General features: G+C 44.1%; 1 protein-coding gene and 1 non-coding gene across 5 annotated transcripts; both read left to right on the top strand.

Moving 5' to 3' along the window:
• On the top strand, positions 1–24,634 carry NCAPD2 (non-SMC condensin I complex subunit D2). Of its 4 annotated transcripts, none has more exons than XM_087814826.1 (32): positions 1–765; positions 1,794–1,943; positions 6,307–6,382; positions 6,650–6,708; positions 7,184–7,365; positions 7,672–7,814; positions 9,646–9,773; positions 9,847–9,970; positions 10,153–10,300; positions 11,257–11,454; positions 12,037–12,171; positions 12,263–12,350; positions 12,443–12,620; positions 14,947–15,071; positions 15,400–15,639; positions 16,140–16,314; positions 16,587–16,671; positions 17,883–18,016; positions 18,349–18,481; positions 18,576–18,660; positions 18,737–18,910; positions 19,210–19,379; positions 20,306–20,417; positions 20,493–20,616; positions 20,698–20,853; positions 21,225–21,402; positions 21,488–21,582; positions 22,649–22,729; positions 22,854–23,037; positions 23,664–23,790; positions 23,896–24,051; positions 24,293–24,634. In XM_087814826.1, exons 2-32 carry the CDS (start codon positions 1,817–1,819, stop codon positions 24,376–24,378), a joined length of 4,206 nt encoding a protein of 1,401 aa, XP_087670952.1. In that variant the 5' UTR covers positions 1–765; positions 1,794–1,816; the 3' UTR covers positions 24,379–24,634. The 4 variants fall into 4 exon arrangements, with proteins under 4 accessions (XP_087670952.1, XP_016077325.2, XP_087670951.1 ...); XM_016221839.2 differs by having other exon boundaries at positions 2–760; positions 12,449–12,620; XM_087814825.1 differs by having other exon boundaries at positions 2–760.
• Positions 6,779–7,106, top strand: LOC148093920 (small nucleolar RNA U85). Its single transcript, XR_015714166.1, has one exon. It is a non-coding gene; the product is annotated as a small nucleolar RNA U85 (small nucleolar RNA).
• Positions 24,635–25,756: the final 1,122 nt, after the last annotated feature.

The following is a 25,756-nucleotide window of genomic DNA, read 5'->3' as shown; positions in this document are numbered from 1 at the left end:
ACGAGAGCGGAGGTACTCTCTTCGTCGTCTAGCGCGTCCCAAACTGAATTTCACACGTTTCCTTGTCCGTCCCTCAACTGTGAGGGAGATGAAAGTCCAGACCCAGGAACCCAGAGCTTCCTTTTTCTATGCCTCACAGTTTTGCGCTGTCGCTTTTTTTATTACTCCTATTGTACAGGGGAGGAAATCGGACTCAGAGAGTGAAGACGCCACATAGCAGAGGAAATGGCGGAACCTGGACTAGATCCTAAACCTTCTAAATCCCGGCCTGGATTTGCCTCCTGTCCTGGGGTTGACTGAGTTGGTCACTACCCCAGGGGCTCTACCACTGCCCCGCTAGAAACGCGGCATCTCTGGCAGACACTGCCGGGGCTCTTCCCCACCTACTGGGGGCAAAGGACCCTATGAGGAAGGCAGCAGCCACGAGACGAAGGGGTTGGGGGCTAGATCCTGTATCTAGGCCCCGCCCCTCAGGCGGTGCGGCCTTTCCGGATTCTGCGCTGCGATTGGCCGGTCTTTGCAGTGAGCTTCGCGATTGGCCCCCTTGCAGCCGTTGAGATTTGAACTCCTCGTTTGTGGCTTTGCCCGCGCGTTGCACGGCTCAGAGGCAGGTTTTTGCCTCCTCCAGCCGGGGATTGGCCGGTTTTTCTGCTCGCTTGAGTGCTGCCTCGGCTGATTTGTGCGTATTATGCCCGCCTGGTTTTCTCCTTTATTCCTGCTCCACAACTCGAGTACCAGGAACAGCCGATGAGGTTCTCGGGTAAGGTATGGTGTTAACAGAGAGCGGAGAATGAAAGACTGGGAAAATAGGGTACGGGGTAATATGACGCGATGTTAGGCAAAATAGGAGAAGCAGGGAGGTCGACAGTAGGTATGCCCTTGGGGCACGATGTGGTAGAAAAAGTAAGTATGGTAGATCAGAAGCAGATTTTGGGGCAAATCGCTTAAGCTATCTTAGCCTCATTTTCCTCATCTGATATTGGGCTGTATTATGTACTCCATGAGAGTGGGGTTTGGAGAGTTAGATTAGATGTGATCTATTCGAATAGCCTAACAGAACCTGGCACACAGTAAACAGGTAGTAAATGTTAATGCTCTCCCATTCGGGAGCCAGGAGACACTGGCCCATGCCAGGCCAATGTTCTGGCCTCTGATGACACATTCTACTTAAGAAGCTTTGCCCATAAAAACAAATAGTAATTCTAAGCAAAAGGCATTTATATGCCACTTGACAGTTGTTTTTTAAAATATGTCTTTATTGATTTCAGAGAGAGGAAAGGAGAGGGGGAGAGAGAGAGAGAAAAAAACATCAATGATGAGAGAGTCATTGATCAGCTGCCTCCTGCAGGCTCCTGACTGGGGATGGAGCTGGCAACCCAGGCTTGTGCCCTGACTGGGAATTCAACCCCAATGGCCAGGATCCTAGGTCAAAGCTCATCCGCTGAGCCACGCCGGACAGGCCACTTGACAGTTCTTTACACACTTTAATACCCTTTTAAAAAAAGATACCCCTCGACTCATTAGGTCCTCAGAGCAACTATGTAAAGTAATCAGAAACTAGTAACCCCGTTTTACAGATGAGGCCCGTGACATGACCAAGTGGCAGAGTCATGAGTAAAATTAGATTCTACTCCAGGGTTGATCTCACATCCTCTAAGATAATCTTTATCAGCTTGATGTAAGACTAAAAATCATTATATATTTCGGGGGGTGGGGTGGGGGTGGATAATAGAACTAGAAGAAAAGACAGGCCTTAGATACAGACCCTAACCTATTTTCTGTTTGGTTTCCAGCTCTGTGAGCCAGTAGGAGAAGGATGTCTCCCCAACTGTATGAGTTCCATCTGCCCTTAACCCCAGAGGAATTGTTGAAGAGTGGAGGGGTGAATCAGTATGTTGTGCAAGAGGTATTGTCCATCAGAAATCTTCCATCACAGCTTAAAGGTATGACTCCATAGCTGGCACTGTGCCTAGCACTTCAAAACAGCCATCCCACATGTAATTAAATTGTCTGTCTGTTCCACTACACCACTGAGCTCCATGAGGGCAAGGAAACTGTCTTTCCTATTCCCTAATATTTTCTCCCTAGCATTGCATGGGGTGCATTACTGGAAGAGTGCACTCATTGACCATCTTATCTCAGTTATTCAATAAACAGTGTATATGGGGGGAAAATTACTTCAGGTCTTTACCTCTTACCATATGCCGAAATAAAGTCCTGATGGATTTAAGAGTTACAGGAGAAGGTAGCTTTCTTAGAGTGTCTGGGACTTTACCATGTGGTAAAGTCCCAGACACTCTAAGAAAGTGTCTTGAAAGGTGTTTCAAGTAATACCTTTTTTTTAGAGTCTAGAACTCTTGTTTCCAAGAGTGAGCAGTAATGGAAAAAAACATATATGTATATATATGTACAGTTGCAACACTATGCAATGCAGTAACCCATGGGAACCTATAGATGACCAAGAACAATTTATCTGTTATCAAGCAAGACCCATAATGTAACTGTACTTACTGGAAGTGGTCTTGTATCAGATTGCTTTGGAGAGGTACACAAAGTAGAGATTAAGACTCTGGAGCCAAGCTTCTTGAATTTGAATCCTGGCTCTACGTAGCACTCTGACTTTGGACAAGTTACTTAGTCTCTCTGTGCCTCAGTTTTCCTCATATGTAAAGATAAGAATAATAACCTACTTCATTTACTATCTTCTACAACAAAAAGGGTCAGTTAATGCAGCAGCTTGATAATCTAATTGCAGCTTATCTCCTCTTAGCCTTCCTATTGTGGCTGACAGGTGGCAGCTCCTTGTTCCAATGACCAGAAGTAGAAAAGGGGATTTTTTATCTTGTGCTTTTTTCTCTCTAAAAATTTTACCAGAAGCTTCCCAACAGATTTAGCCAGGATTGGATCATGTGCTGTTTCCCTAACTAGGAAATGGAGTTACCAAGATTGGCTAAATTAATCAAGATTATTACCTAGGAGCCTCCCTAAACCTGGACATATCACCATTTGGTAAACAAGGTCACAGATAGACTATTCTGTCCTTATTGTGTGGATATATGTATCACCAATTGCACATGCTGCACACTATAGCAAACTGTTCTTCAGTTATTATAATGCATTATTTTTTTAAATGGATGATCATTCTCTTTAAGTCTTTTTTTTATAACAATTGCATTGCTTTTGGTGTTTAGAATCCTAAATACAAGTTCTACTATAAATATACAAAATCAGATCATTTAATTTGTTCAACAAGTATGTGCTGATGATATGCTATGTGCCAAACACTGTTCTAGGTATACTGGCAACACAATAGTAAACAAAACAGACAAGATGGCATATTGGGACGATGCTCTAACCAACTGAGCTACCCAGTCAGGGTCTGAATATATTTTGCAAGTAGAGCCAACAGGATTGTTGTTGGGTCAGATTGGATTGATAGGGCTAGAAAAAGAATGTGGGATTACAGTGCTTTTTGACTTGAGCAACTAGAAGAATGGAATTGTCATTTATTGAGACAGGGATATGAGAGGAGTAGGTTTAGACTGTGGCATTCAGGGGAGAGGTCCCAGCTAAAGACATGAGATTTAATATTCAGCATGTAGAGGGTATTTAAAGCCATGAGATTGGAGTGCAAGTAGATGGAGATTTTTTTTTAAAACAATTTGAGGTCATAAGACCAGAGACAAGTCCAACATTTAAAGGCTGGAGAGATGAGAAACAACCAGTAGAAGAAACTAAGGACCAGTTATTGTGGCAAAAAGTAAATGAAGGAGCTAAACGGAAGCTACATTAAGAGAGCATTTCAAAAAGGAAAGAAGACCCTGGCCGGCATGGCTCAGTGGTTGAGCATCGAACTATGATCCAGGAGATTGTGGTTCAATTCCCGACCAGGGCACAGGCCTGGGTTGCGGGCTCGATCTCCAGTTGGGGGTGTGCAGGAGGCAGCCAATCAGTGACAACTCTCATCATTGATGTTCCTATCTCTCTCTATCCCTCTCCCTTCCTCTCTCTGAAATCAATAAAAACATATTTTTTTAAAAGTAGGGGAAGGAAATCATCTGCAAATTAAGATTACTGGATTTAGTAATGTGGCAATTGGTGGCATCTATGATAAAAGCTGTTTCAGAGGAGTGGTGGAATAGGCTTATGAAAATGCAACGAGAGAGATTAGAGGTGGTGGTAAGTTTAGATAACTTGCTTTAAGGAGTATCAGAGAAGTGGGGTGGTAGCTAGAGGAGGAGGTAGAGTCGAGGGATTTTTTTTTAAGATGGGCAGCATTGCATGAGTCTGTGCTGAATGAGAATGATCAGATGATGGGAAAGCAGATGATTCAGAAAGGAGAGGAAACAGTTACTGGAACAATATCCTTTAGTAGGTAAGAGAGTATGTGATCTGGTGCACAGGGGGAGGAAATGGTTTTATTAGAGCATGGACAATTTATCTACAGCAGCAAATGAGAAGGCAGTCTTTGAGCACAGTTGCAGGTAGTGCAGGTAAATACAGAGCTTAGGACAGCTGGAAGTTCTCTTCTGTCCCAATTCTATTTTCTCAGTGAGATAGGAAGTGATGCCTTTAACTAAGGGTGAGTTGAGAAAGGTATTGATGTGATGAGCAGAGGAAAGTGTGAAAAATCGCCTATAAGAAAGTGAATAGGTTTAGGAATTTGTAATAGGCTTACCAGGAAATAATAAAATCATAAGTTTAAAGTGAGAATAGCCAGCATGGTTCTGTGTTTGTTTGTTTGTTTGTTTATCTTCACCTGAGGATATTTTTTTCCATTGATACTTAGAGAATGTAGGAGAGGGAGAGAGAGACACATCGACTGGTTGTCTCCCACAACTGCAGAAGAGCCCCAGTGGGGGTGGGGGAAGGGGTGGGGAGCAAACCTACAACCCAGGTACATGCCCTTGACTAGGAATCTAACCCACGACCCTTTTGATGCTCAGCCGCCACTCTAACCTCTGAGTCACACTGACCAGGGCGTAAATTTATTTTTTATAGTGGTGTGGGTTAGCAGTTCTGAAACTGCTTTATGTATATGATGAGCTGGAACATCTTGTGGTATAAGGAAGTAAGAGAGTATAAATGAAGGGAGCATGTCAGGACACAGGCTAAGTTGAAGGAGCTCCCAGTGGTCAAGTTTGGGATGATTTGAGCAACAAAATAAATAGTAATAGGAATGGATTAAGACGCCGAATAAAAGAAATACCCACGAATCCGCTCTGATATTAGTAAATAATTGAATGAATAAATAAATAAGGGGAAAGGCACAGTTCATCCTCATAGTGGCATTCCCATTAGTAAGTGTAGAAAGAATGATGGAGAAAGAAAAGTCACCATTTAGTAAATCCCACAGTAATAACTGTGGCAGGCAAGAATCATTAATAGATGCTTAGATTAGTGGACAAATGTGATGAGAAACTGGTATTTGCATAGTTTCAAAGTATCTCCCCACAAGATACTTATTTATTGCAAAGGGTAAAATAGTGACTTTACAGTGGGGACACCTGCAAACACTACCAAGTAATCAAAGTAACATTACCAATAATAAGACATTGACATCACATACTTCTTTATATGATGCATCTAAAGGACCCAACCTCCCTTCCATGGTAATTAGTCAAAAATGTATAACCTCAGTCTAATCATGAATAAATATCAGACAAATCCAAACTAAGGGACATTTTGTAAAATAACTTCAAAAGTGTCAGTATCATGAACGACAAAGATTGGCGGAGACTTAGGAAACATGACAACTGAATGCACTGTGGTGTGCTTGATTGGATCCTGAACCAGAAAGGGAGCATAGGTAGAACCACTTTCAAAATTCAAATAAGGTCTATAGATTAGTTAATAGCGTTGATTCAATTAATGTTAATTTCTTGGTTTAGAATAGATCTTTGTGCTGTGTTATATATATGATGTTAACATTTTCTGGGGGGGAAATACAGGAGCTCTGTACTGGTTTTGTCACTTATAATTTAAAAATTTTAAAAAAAGATCCTGAGTTTGTGTTCACTACTAACTACTATAAGCTGGACAAGTCACATAACTACTCTAGTGACAATTTATTTTCCCATAAAATAGGCATAATACTGTCTGCTTTGTCTAGCTCAGCGATATGATGAAACCCAAGACTTTAATTGTAAAACAGGACAAAAATGTAAGATAATATGTCACATTGAAATGAACTATTTCTTTTGTAATTCTGCCAATAAAAGCAATTAACTTAATTTTCTGCCGTGAATAGAATTTACCAAAAAGGCCTCTTCTTTCTTTATTGATCAGTTTCTTGCATCTTTATAGCATTTCAGGCTGCCTTCCGAGCTCAGGGGCCCCTGGCTATGCTGGAGCACTTTGATACTGTCTACAGCATTCTCCAGTAAGTAGAGCACACCCACTGGTACTTTAAAAAGAACTGGTGGCTATTTGCATGTTAATCCTGAAATTCCAAATTATACTCACTAATAAATGGTTCTGGGTGCTGATATCTCTACTGATAAGCATTTTTACCAACTTACCACCATATTTATTCAGTTGAGCGATTTCACATGTATTTTTAACCATTAGATTCTTCAAGTTAGATCTGATCTGTTTAAATGTGCCCTGTAGGTTCCTGTCTTACCCCTGCACTTTCTTTCCCTTGTAGTCATTTTCGAAGTATAGATCCTGGCCTCAAGGAAGATGCCTTGGAATTCCTGATAAAAGGTGTTTATGGAGGTGGGGAGGTGGGGGATAGAAGGTGTTTGTTTGCCTGTTTGTTCACTACATTTTATCAGCCACATGATGATATCAAGGCTGTGGTGATTCAGTTGGTTTGGCTAAGCCCGGGGACCTTTGACCTATTAAGGTCTGTAATCTTGGTGGACAATACAGAGTTATGTGTGTTCGCTGTAAGGGCAGACCAACAAGAAATTCTTCCTGCTTTTGAACTATCTCTTTCATAGAGATGATTCTTCAGTTGCCAAGAAGAAATTACGGTAACTGGAGTGAGAGTAGGGAGGGACAGGGCGTGTTCCTGGTATCAGGGTCAGGGGTCCCAAAGGACTTAGCTTGTGTTGTGGCCACTGAGAGATGAAACACAGATCTTTGGTAATCTGATGGCTGCAAGTGCAAGGTGTTTTGAAGCTGGGGAATTATGAGGAAAGGGAAAGAAACCAACTCCAGAATCTGCCCCTCGCAGTGGTATCCCGCCATGCCCAGGAACTTCCAGCTATCCTGGATGATGCAACTTTGAGTGTATCAGATAGAAGCGCCCACCTAAATGCCCTCAAAATGAACTGCTATGCTCTGGTACGCCTCTTGGAATCCTTTGAGACCGTGACCAGCCAGACGAGTCTCATGGACCTGGACCTCGGTGGGAAGGTAACTTGGAGTTCCTGGCTCATTTAATGTGGAACCTGGAAGAATGAGAGAATTGATAGGAAAGAAGGGAATCCAATGATTCTGAGATTCCTTTCTGTTCTTATTTAGGCTTTATAAGGAAGTGCTCAAAAGTATCACAACGTACCCTTCCGTGACAAGCAGCTCTTATATTTAGGAACTTGTAATGCCCTCTTCTGTATTACCTTCTATCTTGTCTTGATATTGGTTAGCTTAAGCACTCAGAGTAGCAGATCTTGACTCTTTTTTTCTTATTTTCTCCTAAATGTATACATGGTCTTTTTTTAGGGCAAGAAAACCCGGGCTAAGTCAGCCCATGGCTTTGACTGGGAAGAGGAGAGGCAACCAATTCTTCAGCTTTTAACACAGCTGCTCCAGTTGGACATTCGTCACCTATGGAACCACTCAGTAATTGAAGAGGAATTTGTCAGGTAGGCAGTTAAAATGACTATAGAGAAATACTGAGCTGTGAGGAATGAGGGCCTTCATGCTAGACCTGCCTTTTAAATACTTCAATTGTATCTGTAATACATATACATATACTCATAACATTGAGTTATTAGGAAATAGTTAATGAATGTTAGAAACTGCTGTGAATTTCTTTTTCTTTTTTCTTTTTAATTTCTCGTCTTTAATGCCCATGTATTCATTCACAAAACAGTATTTACTGAGAATCTCCTAGGTGCATGGCTGGTATTGTTATAGGCACTGGAAACAAAAAGTTTCTGCCCTCATAGTTTATTTTATAGAGCAGAAGCCAATTTTTAAAATAAGTGGAATATATAGTATGTTTTATGGTTTATTAACTACGGAGAAAAATTGAGGGAGGGGGCGGACATTTGACAGAAGAAGTTTGTGATTTTAAATCAACCATTCTGGCAAGATCTCTTTGACATTTGAGCAAATACCCGGAGGAGGTAATCAGAGCCATGAGACTATCTAGAGGAAAAGCAAGGGCCAAGACCCTGAGGAGGGAGTGTGTCCAGCATGTACAAGGACTAGCAATGAGGCCAGAGAGAGCAGCTGAGAGGGATAGGTTATGGGGTCAGAGGGGCAGTGGGGAGCCAAACTGCAGATTCTTGCGAACCATCATGGTGCCTGGCATTTTCTCAGAGTAAGATGGGATCTCTCGGGTTCCGAACAGAGCAGTAGGTGGTTTTACTTGCTCTTTAACAGGGTCAACCTGGCTGTGATGTTGAAATAGACTATGGAGGGAGAGGGAAGTGGTCGGCCAGTTAGTAGGCTATTGCAGTAACTTGGGCAAGAGATGATGATTAATTTAGACCAGAGAGTGGTAGTGGAGATGAGAAGTGGTTGTATTTCCTACTTTTTTTCCTTAAGGTAGAGCTTACAAGATGAGTGACAGGTGTGTGTGAGGTTTGAGGGAGGGTGCCGTCAAGGATGATGTAGTCTGAGCATTTGAAAGAATGGAGTTGCCTGTGACTGAAATATGGGGAAGGCTGTAGGAGTGTGTTTTGGGGGGACCATTAGAAGTTATGTTTTAGACATACAAAGTTTGCAGAGCTTATTAGATTCAGGTGTAGAATGTACAAATCTGGAGTACAGAAGAGAGGTGTGGCCTAGAGGTACACATTTGGGAATACATGCATTTACAGCCATGAGACTGAACTGATTACTAAATCAGTAAGTAGCTATGATAGAACAGAAATCCAAAGACTATACCCTGGGGCACTCCAGCATTAAGAAGGTGGGATGATGAAGGGGGACCGGCCAAAGAAACTGAGAGGGGGCCTGACATTCTGGAACCCAGCGAAATGTGTTGCAAGGAGAAAGGAGTGATCGACTGTGTCAAATGGAGCTCAAAGGCCAATTAAGATGAGGGCTGAATTTACTGTCATTTAACAATGAGAAGTCATTGGTGGCTTTGTCCTACCCTTTATCATATACAGGGGTGGGCAAAAGTAGGTTTACAGTTATTATGGTAAATAGTGCAATAATTAATAAATAATACAAGAATAAACTGTGTTCCCCATACTCACAATATAAACCTACTTTTGCCCACCCCTGGAGTACGGTATTAGGTTCTGTACAGGCATCATAACTGGTTGAAAGCTGGTAATTTCAAAAGACCAAGTGCCTATCTGTGGTCAGCAAAGCGACTTGGTGTAGAAGGTAGTAGATAAAATGAAAACTAGAAGACCCTAACTTTGGGGGCAGTAGAAATAGAATGAATGAGGCAGAGCCCCAATATAATTGAGTCTAGACAACTGATTTCATCATCTCACTTTCTTCCTTTCTCAGTTTAGTCACCGGTTGTTGTTACCGCCTTCTGGAGAACCCCACCATTAGTCACCAGAAGAACCGACCCACCCGGGAAGCCATAACACGCCTGCTTGGTGTAGCCTTGACACATTATAACCACATGCTCAGTAAGTTAGCCCTTTCACTTTGCCCCACCTTTTTCATTTTGCCCATAATTTCTCATGTTTAATACTTCCACAGGTGCCACTGTGAAGATCATCCAGATGCTGCAGCACTTTGAACACCTGGCACCTGTACTGGTGGCAGCTGTGAGTCTATGGGCAACTGATTATGGAATGAAGAGCATAGTGGGAGAGATTGTAAGGTAATTCTTCCGCCTCTAAGTTTCTGATTCTCATTTCTCTCAGGGAGAAAGTAAAGAAAGATAGGAAATACAGTATAGTCACTGTGCAACACTAGATTCCTTCAGCTATTAGATACCAATCTTACCTTCTCTTACTGGGAACTGAAGTATCTTGTTGTGACTGTGTTTTCTTCCCTGCATAGAGAGATTGGACAGAAATGTCCCCAGGAGCTGAGTCGGGACCCTGCAGGGGCAAAGGGCTTTGCAGCCTTCTTGACAGAACTGGCAGAACGTATCCCAGCAATCCTTATGTCCAGCATGTGCATTTTGCTAGATCATCTGGATGGAGAGGTGGGTAGTACCCTGGGAATCTCAGGTTTTTCTGGGGGGTTTTAAATCTGTTTTTTAACAAGAAGGTAGCTTTCACATGAAGTCAAGTTGTCTGGTCTTATCACTGTGGCAGTTCTTCCTGTAAAGAAGCAGCTGGTGTTTATTAAATAAAGAGCCTATTTCAACGTCACATTGGTTTCCTCCAGGTCTGGTAGGGGAGGTGTCAGTTCCACAGTTTAGGTTCAGAGAGAGTGACTCCACTGTGTTTCTGAATCCCATCCGTTTCTCAGGATGAAGCCTCTTCCTACCATCTGACTCGCCTTGCTTCCATACAATAAACTTTCTCAAATCGACCCATGTCATCTCTCTTAATTCTCTTTTATCCTTGAATGCCAACCTGGCCATTTCCCAAACTAATGTGAGCTACTCATAGGTGAATATCAAGGACAAAGACAGTCCACTCGTTCATGTAATTTACTTTAACTTCTTGTGCAAGACCCTGTTCTCTGGCTCTTGGCCTAGAAAAAATATCCAAATCCTCTTCTCCACCAGATTCTCTAGGACTGATTTCTGTTGCTCTGTGTTCCATTTTTCTGTCAGTAAAATGGGGGAATGGGAGGGAAAGGGGTGCTTATTAGTAAGGATCAAAGGTGGCGAGACCTCAGGTGGCGAGACCTTAATGCTTTTCAAATGGTGGATAGGTATCATTTCATATTCAGCTACCACCATGATTACCTGGGTAAACCTTAGGGGGAAAATGGGTTTTGGCTCTTGTTTATTGTCTCTACATTCTCCTCTGGGCAAACAAGGCGCCTCTGGGATTCAGCTTTTTCCAAGAAAAGTTATAACTAAGTTAGGCAAGTTTAACCTTTACTAAAGGCCTTGCCCCTTCTTTGTGCCTGGAAAGGCATAAAAATTTAGGGAATAGAAAGTATTAGAGTGCAGAGGCTCGTACCGACTTCATTTCTCTCTCTCAGAATTACATGATGCGCAATGCTGTGCTCGCAGCCATGGCAGAGATGGTACTGCAGGTTCTGAATGGTGATCAGCTGGAGGAAGCAGCCCGAGACACCAGAGACCAGTTCTTGGACACCCTGCAAGCCCATGGCCATGATGTCAACTCCTTTGTACGAAGCCGTGTTTTGCAACTCTTCACCCGGATCGTCCAGCAGAAGGTGAACAGCCTTCCACCTGATAAAAACATGGTTCCACTCTACATATAGGCCTAAGAAAAGAGGAATCCATGTCCGGCTGTCATGGCTCAGCAGTTGAGCTTTGACCTGTGATCTAGGAGATGCAATTTGATTCATGGTCAGGGCACATGCCCAGGTTGCAGGCTCAATCCCCAGCAGGAGTCAGCCAATCAATGGATCCTCTCTCATCATTGATGTTCTCTCTCCCTCTCCCTTCCTCTCTCTGAAATCAATAAAGACATATTTTTTTAAAAAAAGAAAGAAAGAAAAGAGGAATCCAGTGTCAAAAAAAAAAAAATCTGTCCCAAACAAGAGTCTAGAATTCAGGTTGTTACTACCAGTAATAAAGGGGTTCATCTACCAAAGGGCAAGGATGACTGCCTCCATTTAAGAGCTATATTGTGCCTTAACCACTACAAAGAGTACTCCTTAACTATTTTATATCCCGTAGAAAAGTTTGTTTGGAATGAATGGGTAGCTCATTTAGAGTTTACTTCAAGATCACCTTGAGCAGAAAGGATGGTGTGGGATGTGAGCTGATTCTTATCTTTCTATCCCACATAGGCCCTCCCCCTGACACGTTTCCAGGCAGTGGTGGCCTTAGCAGTGGGCCGTCTGGCAGACAAGTCGGTGCTAGTATGTAAAAATGCTATCCAGCTGCTGGCCAGTTTTCTCGCCAATAATCCCTTTTCCTGCAAGGTAAGTAGACTTGAGCCATCCAAAGGAAGGAATTAAAGGAAATGGATAAAATTATGTGACTTGTGATCCTGATACTCATTTACCCTGATAGCTTAGTGATACTGACCTTGCTGGACCCCTGCAGAAGGAAACCCAGAAATTACAAGAGATGAGGGCCGAGAGGCAAACTGCAGCTGCTTGTGAGTAGTTACTGCATAGGAATCCCCACCCCAGACAGTCTTCTCCCTGCAGCAGAAACACCAGTGAAAGAGTCTAACACTTTCTCATTCAGCTGCAGTGCTGGACCCAGAGGAGGAGTGGGAAGCCATGCTGCCAGAGTTGAAGTCTACCTTACAACAGCTGCTAAAACTTCCCGAGGAAGAAGAGATTCCTGAGAAAATTGCTACTAAAGAGACCGCTGAAGAGGTGAAAGGACGCATCCGTCGGTTGCTTGCCAAAGCTAGTTACAAGTATGTGATAGAATGAGATACTCTCTAATGACCTGTTTAGGCTTAGAGTTTAACCTTTGAGAAACAGTATTTCTTTAAAATGAACTGTACTTAGAGTATGCTGCCAGCAGGTGGTGGTAGGTGTTTTCACTGTAGTAATGGTCTGAACATCAGATTTATTATGCCAAAGGCATAGTCCACAATTAAGCATGCTTTTCTACTTTTACAAATGTTTAAAAGAAACTACTAAAATAACTAAATATAAATAGTGTTATATAAAAGATGATAAGGGTTCTCCTTTGAAGAAGAAAGCCTACAATAAGTATAATTCTGGTTGTATAATCTTAAGTTTTCTGGGCCTCAGTTTCATAATTTGTAAAATAAGTTGATTACTTCATATGATTTCTAATGGCTTTCTAATTCTAAATTCTGTGAGTTAATAAATAATATATATTCTACCTTAATCCTTTTTTTTTTTTTCATCCGTACCAGAAAATATTTTTTCCCCATTGATTTTGAGAGTGGAAGGGATATAGGGAGGGGGAGAGAGAAACATCAATGTGGGAGAGACACGCCAATCCCACACACGCCCCAACCGGGCCAGGGATCAAACCTGCAACCCAAGTACATGCCCTTGACCGATAATCAAACCCACAACCCTTCAGTGCATGGGCCGATGTTCTAACCATTGAACCACATCGGGCCAGGGCCTATCTTAATCTTTAAGTCAACCTATTATGAATCCTAATCTTAGAGAAAAGGTTTCTCCCAGTGATTTTGTGACTCAAACTTTCGAGCAGCTTGGCAAAAAAAAGCACTTAGAGCTGTCATCAAGTATTCTTAAACCTTGGCCACAGTTATTTATTTACTTCTTACCTAATTAGATTGTTTAGAAAGGCTAAATATGAATAGAATGTAAACTGCTTTGCCCTCATATCTTTCCTTTGTCTCTCTTTACTTTGCTAAAGCATAAACAGAGACTATAGTTTTCTAATTGCTTCTTCTGCCTCCAAGCATGCTAGTATTTTCTCCTATCAATTAGAAAAATGTTTCAGCTCATGTTAAAGATGTCGCTTTATCCTCAGCAATTGGTGCTGGGTTAAGATCTTAATTAACTGAGGTGTTTGCATCCAATTAAAATAAACATACATTAGAATAAAACTTTTTAAAATAAATTTTTTAGCAGTTTAATTTTTAATAAGTTTTTTTAAATTTTTTTATTTTATATATAGATTGATTTTTAGAAAGAGAGGGGAAGGGAGAGAGACAAAAAAACATCTATTTTGTTGTTCCACTTATCTATGTATTCATTGGTTGCTGCTTATATGTGCCCTGACTGAGAATCAAACCCTCAACCTTGACATATTGGGGCAACACTCTAACCAACTGAGCTACTTGGCCAGGGCTTTAATGTGTTTTTTTAAAAAGCAGAAATTTACTTTTAAAAAATTAGACGCCCGGCCGGGCGTGGCTCAGTGGTTAAGCATCGACCTAGGATCCAGGCGATCAGGGTTCGATTCCTGGTCAGGGCACATGCCCGGGTTGCGGGCTGCAGCCAATCAATGACTCTCTCATCATTGATGTTTCTGTCTCTCTTTCTCCCTCTCCTTTCCTCTCTCTGAAATCAATAAAGATATATTTAAAAAAAAAAAATTAGACAATACATTTACGTGGTACAAAATTTTAAATTATAAAAAGGACATACCACAAAAAGTCCCGTCCAAACCTGTTCCCAGTCACTTAGTCACACAGGGAAGCAACAATCATAGTTTATTTGAATGTCCTTCTAGAGTTTACATATGGACATACAGCTGAACATATGTTCTTTTTTCCCCCCTTTTTACACAAGTGATAGAATTCTTTTTCCTGCTGACCTATCCCCTTGTTTTTTTCCCTCAATTATGTAACTTAATGTTTCCATACATAAATAGCTGCCTTAGTATTTTTTATGGCTACATAGAATCCCATTGTATGAATGGACCATAAATTAACCAGGTATTGAAAGTTCATTTTTTTCAAACTTTCACTTGGCAAAAATTTTAAACAGATGTTTGGAATAGGGTTGTGAATTTTAAAATTTAAAAGCCTTATTGAGTGCTTTGAAGACTAAAGTTAAGCCTTATCACTTTAGAAATAGAAAGTGTTTGAGCTCTACCCCGTGGATGCCTAAGTGTGAAAAGTGCTCCTTTTCCTTGGGACAGTAGGTCTAGGTGCTTGATGGGATTACTGGGTGGGTAGGCCTCCCTTCAGTCTACAGTGACACTCATGTCTGTCAAAATTTTTTTTTTTAAGGCTACAGTGACACTTTTATGGGTGCTAAATTGGTTACAGGTTGATGTTCTTTTAGGCAGGCCATCATTCTCACTCGAGAAGCCCTAGGCCACTTCCAGGAGTCTGAACCCTTCAGTCATATGGACCCAGAGGAGTTAGAGGAGACCAGGTTTCTGAATTTCTTAGGAACTATCTTCAAAGGTAATTCCCTTTCCTTCTTCAGTCAACAAATAGAACATTTCAACTAGTATTTATGGACCATTTACTTTATGCCAAACACGGACCTAGCTAACAGAGTTGGTAATGCTTCTGCTCTGGAATGGAAGCAGCCGGTGGGCCTAATATTGATAGTCACAGAGTGTGAAAGGGTATTTCCAAACCATTAAGAACTTTAGGAATCTTTTTTGAGAAATAGACCAAGATATTTTAGAATAGGTTCTAAATTTATACCTTTTTTTGTGGAAAGAAGTGTCCAGAATGTTGTTATAGGTGTTGGATTTCTCCATCTTAAACATTCTCTAACTCCTAGGTCCATCAGCTTCCACACAGGAGAAGAATCCCCAGGCGCCTGCAGAGAACATGGGCCCAGGACAGACTGACTATAAAGACAAGCCCAGAGTGTCAGAGCCTGAGAAATCCAGGGGAAAGGACGATCTGGTGAAGCAAGAGATGCTGGTGCAGTATCTGCAGGACGCCTATAGCTTCTCTCTGAAAATTACAGAGGCCATTGGCATCATCAGCAAGATGATGTATGAAAACACAACCACAGGTGTGGTATACCAAAGTTTCTTTCTGTAAGGACTGGGTCTTGGGTTGAAAAACCAGTCTTGTCCATATTTTATTGATACCTAGCTGCTCCTTTAAAAGGAAGAAATTCTTGCCCTGGCTGGTGTGGCGTAGTTGGTTGGGTGTCGTCCTGTGCACCAAAACATTGCTGGATTCCCAGTCAGGGCACATGCCTGGGCTGCGAGCTTGATCCCTGGTAGGGGGCATGCAGGAGGCAGCCGATCAATGTTTCTCTCTCTCCTTCTCCCTTCTCTCTCTCTCAAAATCAATTTTAAAAAAGTAAGAAAAGAATTCTTTTTTGCATTTGCTATACCTATTTTCATGCATATAGTATTTCATGATAGGGTATTATGGGAGTCAACAGTCTCAGGGAAAATTAGGAAGGCCTCGGTTTGCATGTTGCTACATCAAGAAAGTTTCTTTTTAATTTGGGGGGAGGGCAGTTTTGCCAAGTAGATGGGTGACATTTGTGTGTCCTCTCAGTGGTACAGGAGGTGATTGAATTCTTTGTGATGGCATTCCAATTTGGGGTACCTCAGGCCCTGTTCGGAGTACGCCGCATGCTGCCTCTCATCTGGTCTAAGGAGCCTGGTATCCGGGAAGCTGTGCTTAATGCCTACCGCCAACTTTACCTCAACCCCAAAGGGGACTCTGCCAGGTATATTGGGTACTTTCGCCTTTTCTGACCTTTCTAAGATCAGCTTCTCATAGGACATTTCTAGTGTCCTGAGAATTGGGGCGCATCCTTCTAGAGGATGTTCAGAATGTGTGGGCAGTAGGTCTATAAGGGGGCTCAAGGTGGAGCTGAACTTCCAGTGAAACCCATCCTAAGCTGTATTTGACACTGGTGAGGGGATAGCCCTAATCACCTGTTTGCTGGGTTCAACTTATCAGTCTTCTGATGACCCCTGATCTTTGCTGTTCCTGCAGAGCCAAGGCCCATGTTTTGATTCAGAATCTCTCTTTGCTGCTAGTGGATGCCTCAGTTGGGACCATTCAATGTCTTGAGGAAATTGTAAGTCTCCTCACTTCTTCTTTCTTTATTCATTCAGCCAAGTATTAGTGATTACTGTGTGTTCGGCAGTTTACTCAGCCCCAGAAAGGATAAGATTATTTGCTTCCAAGTTTCCAACTTAAAAGGAACCAACAGTCAAGTTGGTAGCCAAAAAACACAAACCACTTATCGAACAATGTAGCAGAGGCAGTGGTTATAGTAGCAATAGTAAATAATAACACTGTATATGCCAGGCACCTCTTAGCACTTTACTCATATTGACCTGTTTAATCCTCACAATAATCCCATGCGGTGATTCTATTATCTACATTTTACAAAGAAATCTGAGGCACAGAGAAGTTAAAGAACTTGGCTAGTTACAGCTAGTTAGTGGCAAAGTTTGAGATTTGAACTCAGGCAGAAGAACTCCAGAAAACATATTTTTAGCTTGTATGTTACACTGATGAATACAGAGTGGGACAGAGCAGTGTGAGGTGGGATGGTCAGGTAAAGCTTCCTGAAGGTGGTAGGACTTAAGGCGGGTCTTGATGAGTAGGATTTAGAGAATTTGAGAAAGGAGGGAAAGCATTTCATACAGAAAGCCAAGAAAGAGCACAGCCTATGTTGTAGAATGAGGAAGATTGTGTCCCAGCTTAAAATTGTTACCTGAAAAAGATAATGAAGCTGGGAATGTAAGTTGGAATTAAACTGTGAAGGTCCCTGGATGGCTTTCAAGAGTCTAGGACTTTAACCTTGTTATCCAGGGACCCCAGCAAATCTACCCTGAAGCATTTGGATCATTGGGGCAAAAGGTGGAGGTGGTGCTGAAATTTTAAGCCTATGTGACTAAGAGAGTGTTGGTACCTATCATTGGCAAAATGAAAAGGCAAGGAAGGCTGATGGCTTCCGTTTTAGACATGTTGAGTTTGTAGTAATAGCAAGAAAACCTACTAGAAACCCAGAAAGTAGTGAGAACTATAGAGCCACATGGAGCTCAACAAGGTCAGTTTCAGTGTGTCGTCTTAATGAACAAAGCTTTGAAGGCACAAGAGTAGAAGCAGTAGTGATGGAAGAACCTTCCCGAACCCCTCCTTTATATTTCGAGCCTCCTTCCTTTTCCGTTCCTGGGTATTGCTTTCACCCGCTCCAGGTTCTCAATATTCTTTTCAGAGAAGTGGGCCAAGGACCAGGGCAGTTGTTTTTAGCCTCAGCTCTTTTTCTTTTTTCTTCAGATCTGTGAGTTTGTGCAGAAGGATGAATTGAAACCAGCAGTGATCCAACTGCTTTGGGAGCAGGCAACTGAGAAGGTTCCCTGCTCCCCTCTGGAGCGCTGTTCCTCTGTCATGCTTCTTGGAATGATGGCACGGTGAGACTAAAATCCAGATGGGCAGTCGGATAAGAGAGGAAAGGAAGGTTCTGAGAAGGCCCCCTGTCCTTCAGTAATAGCAGTCAGGCCCAGCTGAGCCCTGTGTATGAGCTGGCTACCTAAATGGGAAATAAAATAGTGGAAGTACCAGCACCCCCTGCCTAGAGAAAGGGGGATTTTGGGGGCAGCTCTGTCTCAGATCCTCTCTGTAGTATTCCAAGGCTCTGGAAGCCCTGCGTTGGGCGCAGGTACCTACCTACCCCCCTTGGCATTGTCCCTTACACAGAGTCCTGTCCGTGACTAGCTTTAACTCTGTGACTTCCTTCCCCTAGAGGAAAACCAGAAATTGTAGGAAGCAACTTAGACACACTGGTGAGCATAGGGCTGGAGGAAAAGTTTCCACAGGACTTCAGGCTGGCCCAACAGGTGTGCCTCGCCATTGCCAACATCTCTGACAGGAGAAAGGTATGTGGGGTGGCTGCACCCAAACTAAGGAGAGTAGGGGGTCATTTTATCCACCTTCCACACACCTACATACTGTCTTTCCTGTTCTTGACAGCCTTCTCTGGGTAAACGTCACCCGCCCTTCCGGCTACCTCAGGAACACAAGTTATTTGAGCGACTACAGGAGATGGTCACAAAAGGTGTGTTATCGTGAAGGGTCTGGGCAGAATTGAGGCCTTCGTCTGCAGTGGGCAACTTCTCTCTTTTCCTATGCAGGCTTTGTCCACCCAGACCCACTCTGGATCCCCTTCAAAGAGGTGGCCGTGACCCTCATTTACCAGCTGGCAGAAGGCCCTGAGGTGATCTGTGCCCAGATATTGCAGGGATGTGCGAAGCAGGCCCTGGAGAAGCTAGTAGAGAAGAGCACCTCCCAGGACCAGGACGACCCGAGTAAGTAGGCAAGAGGGTTGATGGGCCCAGTGGGCTGCAGCCAGCTCCTGCTACTTTCCCTGCCAGGCCAGAGGCCACTGCCACCACCACTTCTACAACAACCCCTGACCTCCATGGCCCATGCTATCACATTTTTGTCACTCAAGTTGGGCCAGCCACCGCCCCGTTCCCCCACCCCATCACTTTCTTCTTCCTAGTTTGCGTAGTACATGAGCAAGGAGGAGATCGGTGAAAACAGGATGCAGAGTCCTGTGAGACTGATTATGTCTTTTCCTCCCTGCCCTTACTCTTCCCTCCAGAGGAGATCCCCATGCTCCCCACTTTCCTGTTGATGAACCTGCTGTCCCTGGCTGGTGATGTGGCTCTGCAGCAGCTGGTACATTTGGAACAGGCAGTGAGTGGAGAGCTTGGTCGGCGCCGAGTTCTTCGGGAAGAACAGGAGAATAAAACTAAAGAGCCAAAGGAGAAGGTGAATGGAGTACCTAGGCATGTGGGTTCACATCCCAAGCATTTCCCAGATGTGTTTCATGACCTCAGGTCATTGACATTTCCTTCTGGGATCTGCGTCTTCCCTGCTATTAAATGAAGTGAAGATGACACTCTACCTTCTTGGTGCTACTACACTGGGAAAGATTAGTGAGAACAAAGATGGAACAGTCTGTCCATGATCACCCAAGAAGGAAAGTTTTAGGTAAATACAGAGCATTTAGTTAGATCCTCAGCATAAAATAGAGGCTGTGCCCAAGGCATGTTTCTTAGAGCATGCACACACCCATCAGCTTTCATCTGGGCCTGCCACCTGACAGGGACCTTGTATTTTCTCCACTAGAGACAAACATACAAGACACAGCCCTGCAGCAGTGGGACAAGGTCTGACTTTCTCTATGATCTTGAACCACTGTCTGGCATGATCTATTTACCATGTGCAGGAAATTTTTTATTTTTTTTTTAATTTCAGGGAGAGTAAGGGAGAGAGAGAGAGAGAGAAACATCATTGATGAGAGAGTCATTAATCGGCTGCTTCCTACATGTCGCCTACTGGGAATCGAGCCCACAGCCCCGGCATGTGCCCTGACCGGGAAATGAACCATGACCTTCTGGTTCATAGGTCAGTGCTCAACCACTGAGCCACGCCGGCCGGGCAGGAAATTATCTCTATGAGGACGAGTTAAGAGATGTGGAAATATGATTTGGCAACTTAAACACAAATATAGGGAACCTAGTTCATTTCCTCTTTAATTCTGGAGTCCTCTCTCTACAGACACAATTGACAATTCTATGAATGGTTTTGCAGAATTTGCCTTTCCCCAGATTCATTCATGCAAAATGAAGGATAAGCTGGAATCAAAACTGTTGTCTCTGATCACGCATGATCTCTGGCTTCTTTCCCATTAGAATGCAAGCACTGAGACCACCATGGAGGAGGAGATGGGTCTGGTTGGGGCCACTGCTGATGACACAGAGGCAGAACTAATCCGCAGCATCTGTGAGATGGAACTGTTAGGTGGTAAGAAGAATTGCTGAGTGACCTTCTCCCCAACTGAGATAACTTGTCCCAAACCTAGAATTGTTCTTCCAACAGGCGAACAGATATTGGCTGCCTTTGTTCCACTTCTGCTTAAAGTCTGCAACAACCCTGGCCTCTATAGCAACCCAGAGCTCTGTGCAGCTGCATCACTTACCCTTGGCAAGTTCTGCATGATCAGGTAAGCCCTGGGGTTGGGACCACCTTCTCAAGGAGGATAGAGATGTTATGATTTCCCTGATGATCCTCTCCTTGCCCCTAGTGCCACTTTCTGTGACTCCCAGCTTCGTCTTCTGTTCACCATGCTAGAAAAGTCCTCACTCCCCATTCTCCGATCTAACATCATGATTGCTACTGGGGATCTGGCCATCCGCTTCCCCAACCTGGTGGACCCCTGGACACCTCATCTGTATGCTCGGTAAGAGATCCTTCACAATGCTTCAGCAGTCCCTCCCAGCTCTGGGAGGGGCTAGTTAAGTCAGTATGAGAATTACTAAAGCTGTATTTCCTTAGTCTTTAGGATTACCCTTGAACATCTGCTTAATACTTGACCTGTACAAGCCCTGGCTAGGTATGACCCCAAAGGGATTGACAAACTATAACTGTCTAAAGCCTTGGCTAAAGCTTGGCCTCCTTCCTCAATCCCACCTTTCAACTCTAGGCAGCTTGCTAACTGCTTCTAGAATGGTACATTAAGAAGGGGTACGAGTTCCTGCTGAGGGCCTTCCCTGCTAGTGTCAGGGTGTAGCCCATGGTCTTGGTCCCAATGACTTGAGATTTTATTCCTAGCCTCCGAGACCCAGCTCAGCAAGTGCGGAAAACAGCAGGGCTGGTGATGACCCACCTGATCCTGAAGGACATGGTAAAGGTGAAAGGACAGGTTAGCGAGATGGCTGTGCTGCTCACTGACCCTGTGCCTCAGATCGCCGCCCTGGCCAAGAACTTCTTCAATGAGCTTTCCCACAAGGTGAGAGGCAGAGAGGCAGCTTAGGGTTTGCTGCTGAGGGTGGATGTAGGTCACCTCGTGTCTTTAACGTGATTCTCTCTTACAGGGCAATGCAATCTATAACTTGCTTCCAGATATCATCAGCCGCCTGTCAGACCCTGAGGGAGGGGTGGAGGAAGAGCCTTTTCGCACCATCATGAAGTATGGTTCCCTGGGCCTTGGGGCATATTTTTCACCTAGCACAGGCTTAGCAACAAACAAACCTGTACAGTCATGTGCCACTTCACACATACACTGGCTGAGAAATGCATTGTTAGGCGATTTCGTCATTGTGTGAACATAGTACACTTACAGAAACCTAGGTGGTATAGCCTACTGCTCACCTAGGCTGTATGGGATAGCTCATTGCCTCCTAGGCTACGAGCCTGTACAGCTTGTTACTGTGCAAAACCACATGAGGGTAAATCGAGCACAAGAGAAAATGACATAATCAAGACACATGGTAAACATGAAAGATCTGTGGCTGCTGCCAGATAACAGCATACTGTTTACAGCAAACTTTTTTTTAATAAGTAGAGTACATTTTAAAATAATGATAAAAAGTAGAGTACACTAAATACATAAACCAGTAACAGTTTGTCATTATCAACTATTATGCACTGTACATTAATTGTATGTTCTACAGTGTGTACAACTGGCGGTGCAGTGGGTTTGTTTACACGGGCAACACTACAAACACAGGAGTAATGTTTTGTGCTTCAACATTATGACAGCTATGAAAGGTGGTAGGAATTTTTCAGCTCCATTAGTCTTATAGGACCACCATCATACGTGCGGTCCACCAAAATGTCACAACTGTATTGGAATTCTAGCTCTGCTACTTTTTAGCTATATGGCCTTCAACAATAACTTAACCTCTCTCTGCCTTTTTCTCCTATATAAAATGAGGCCAATATGCTCCGTGCCCCTTAGTTCTTGAGCAGATTCTGTAAGATAAAGTTCCTGAGGTGGTGGTAGGCACATTGTATTCACTAGATGGAAGCTGTTTTTGTTACAAATTTCCATTCACAGTGAAAATTCCTCAGGAGAGGGGGTGGACCCTTCTCTGGGGTATGGAAGAAGGCAGAAGGAATAGTGAGGCAGGGATGGCCATGGCAGAGAAGATTCTAAGGCAAGAGGTTGACCAAAGGCTAGTACTAGGGAAGACCAGGGCTCGTGGTAGTGGGTGGGTTCCAAGCTGCCCCTTCAGCATCCCTCCTCCCTGCAGGCAGCTGCTCTCTTACATCACCAAGGACAAACAGACCGAGAGCCTGGTGGAGAAGCTGTGTCAGCGGTTCCGCACAGCCCGGTATGCTGCCTTCCTTGAAGCTTGTGCTGCGAGGGTCCTTCAGAGCATTCTGGGGCTGAGGGAGGGTGAGGATGGACCTTTACTTCCTCGGTCTCGCTCCTCACAAAGCCTTTCCCATCTGCAGAACCGAGCGGCAGTACCGGGACCTGGCCTACTGTGTGTCACAGCTGCCCCTCACAGAGCGAGGCCTCCGCAAGATGCTGGATAATTTTGAATGCTTTGGAGATAAACTGTCAGATGAGTCCATCTTCAGTGCTTTTTTGTCAGTGGTGGGCAAGCTGCGGCGAGGAGCCAAGCCTGAGGGCAAGGTGAGCAGCTCCTGCTGGGATTGCAGCCAAGTAACCAGGGTGACCTGAGACCAGATCTTTCTGTTTCCAATTCCTGTTTGTTTCTTTTTCTTGTTTTTTAATAGGAGTTTTAGGTTCAAAGTAAAATTGAGTGGAAAGTATAGAGTTCACCCATATGCCCTCTGCCCCCACACATGCATACAGCCTCCCCCATTATCAATATCCCCACCGGAATGACACACTTGTTACAATCGATGAACCTCCCTGGGCACATCACTGTCATCCAAAGTCCATACAAGATTCACTGTTGCTGCTTGTACATTCTGTAGGTTTATACAAATGTATAATAACCTGTGTCCACCATTATAGTATCGTACAGAATGGCTTCACGGCCCTAACAACCCTCTGTGCTCCCTATTCACCCCTCTCTGCCCTCAACCCCTGGCAGCAACCACTGATCTTTTTACTATTTCCAGTTTTGCCTTTCCCAGAATGTCATACAGTTGGAATCAAAGACATCCGCTTCTCAGATTGGCTTCTTAGAATTATGCACTTAAGCTTTCATCATGTCTTTTCATGACCTTGTTTTTTTTTAATCATAGAAATCACTATTTCCAAGTCTGGCCTTAATCTCTTTTCCCCTCCAGGCTATAATAGATGAATTTGAGCAGAAGCTTCGGGCCTGTCACACAAGAGGATTAGATGCAATAGAGGAACATGAGATTGGCCAAGGGGATAGCAAGAGAACTCCAGCAGCCAAGAAGCAGTCCTCTGGTACGTGAGGCAGCCCCAGGGATGGAGAGACCAGATGTGAACTCGTTTCAGGTAGAGGTTTTCGTGGTTTTTTTTATTTTGGACTCATGCTTCTTCCCCTTTTAGCCTCTAGGCACCAGCATCTGACTTCTGTAGCCTCTGACAATGACTTTGTCACACCTGAGCCCCGCTGCACTGCCCGTCGGCATCCAATCACCCAGCAGCGAGTTAAGAAAAATAAACCCAGAATTGTCTTCTCAAGTGATGAGTCCAGCGAGGAAGGTATGGCGGGCCCAGGAGGAGCACAGCTGGGGGGGGGGCTGGCTTTGGTGGTGTCCTGCTGTGTAGATTCCACCACGCCCCCCACTACCCTCCCTCTCCCTCCCCCAGGTCGTCTTTCTCCCTGTACAGTTTGGGCTTTATTTGTGCAGTGTGGCTGGGCCTGTCACATTTGTTCTCTGAGATCTATTGTTCACCATCTTTGTGACTCAGCTTTTTCTCATTCCTCCAATTCTTGGAATAGAGCTTTCAGCAGAGATGACAGAAGATGAGACACCAAAGAAAACCACCCCCATCCGCCGAGCATCTACTCGTAAGCACAGGTCCTAGGAGGTCGGCTCGCCTGCTCCCATCCCTGCTGTGTAGGGTACTTGTGGGGTGACCTAGAATTCCGTTCCCCTTGTAAAATACTTATTTGCCTGTCTCCTTGGATTTTTAATACATAAATCATCTTTATAATGTAAGGCATTTCTCTTAAACCAGCCTAACTGAAAACTGAGTTGAGCTGCTTTCACTAGAATATATGTTTGCCAGTCTCCTTGTTTTGTAATGAATAAATATTTTTATATACTTTTAGACATTTTTCTTAAGCTTGTCTTTGTTTCATCTTTCACATTAGCCCATTTGCAGGCAGCAGATAGTTATTGGTCTAGAAAGAGAGGATGAGCCCCGGAGTACTGGGGCCCATCTCAAGATCTGATAACTTCATGCTTCTCAGTGCCCCATCTTTCTCTTCTCAACTCCCCACCCTGCACAGGTGACAAGATTGTTCCACTGTAGAGAATTATGCAGTGTCTAGTCTCCAAGTCTGTGCTTCTTAACCTGAGGGCGATTTTGCCCGCTCGCGGGCATCTGGCAAGTGTGGATTCCTTTTTTGTTGTCACAACCTAGAGGGGAGGGGTGCTACCAGCATCTAGTGGGCAGAGGCCAGGGATGTTGCTAAATACCCTACAATGTACAGGACAGAACTCACAGTGAAGAATCCTCTCCCAAATGTCAATCAATAGTGCTGAGCTCGAAAAAGCCTGCTCTAGACCAAAGGCTGGTGTCCTCTGTGGACTGGCTCAGCCCCCACTTGTGCTCCTTATCCTATCTCTAAAGACGGGTGACTGGCCTGGCTGATGGAAGGTCAAATCATGATCCCCTCCAGCTTTAGACAATCTCTGGAAACTGTCTGTCTACCAAGGATTCCTTGCCACAGGGCCTGCAGGAAGTCCAGCCCCTGAGGTGCAGGTGCTGCTAATGTGCAGCCACCTGAAGCCTGTCACCCCTTCTACCTCCCCAAGTCCTCTCTGCTGAGTCACCTGGAAATGGAGGCAGTGAGCCTGTTGTCATGCAGACACTGGTGTCTGCTGTCATGACAACAGTAGCTGTGTCAGTGGGCACTGAGACCCTGAGCTCCCTTTTCCTTTTTTGACAGGACAGCAATGTATAATGACAAACATGAGGCAAAGGGGAAGCCAGTACCTCAGACATGCTTTGGGGAGTGCAGGAGCATGGAGGGCCTCCTGAGGTCCTTGTCAGGGGAAGGGTTAATGGTCCTGGCAGCGCCTGAGCAGGAATGGAACTGTAGCAGCTGCAGCTCCTCCACCTCCCCAGCCCACTCTGCATTGTGGGGCTTCCTACCTCCTCTCAACATTAGATGCCTTCTGGCCCTGCTCTTGCTGTTCATGAAAAGCCTGGGCACCAACCATGCAGATGGCTGCCC

This window comes from Miniopterus natalensis, chromosome 2 (genome assembly GCF_054644295.1).
Source record: "Miniopterus natalensis isolate mMinNat1 chromosome 2, mMinNat1.hap1, whole genome shotgun sequence".
NCBI classification, from domain to species: domain Eukaryota; kingdom Metazoa; phylum Chordata; class Mammalia; order Chiroptera; family Miniopteridae; genus Miniopterus; species Miniopterus natalensis.
The sequence above is the reverse complement of the archived record's forward strand: the minus strand, read 5'-3'. Positions and strand labels throughout refer to the sequence as shown.

What these genes read in the sequence shown, in the direction of transcription:
- NCAPD2 (XM_087814826.1), top strand. Translation starts at nt 1,817, where the DNA reads ATGTCTCCCCAACTGTATGAGTTCCATCTGCCCTTAACCCCAGAGGAA. An exon ending in TTCAATGTCTTGAGGAAATT is followed by an intron (nt 16,672 to 17,882) that starts GTAAGTCTCCTC and finishes TTTTTTCTTCAG; the next exon opens with ATCTGTGAGTTTGTGCAGAA. An exon ending in CAGCGGTTCCGCACAGCCCG is followed by an intron (nt 22,730 to 22,853) that starts GTATGCTGCCTT and finishes TCCCATCTGCAG; the next exon opens with AACCGAGCGGCAGTACCGGG.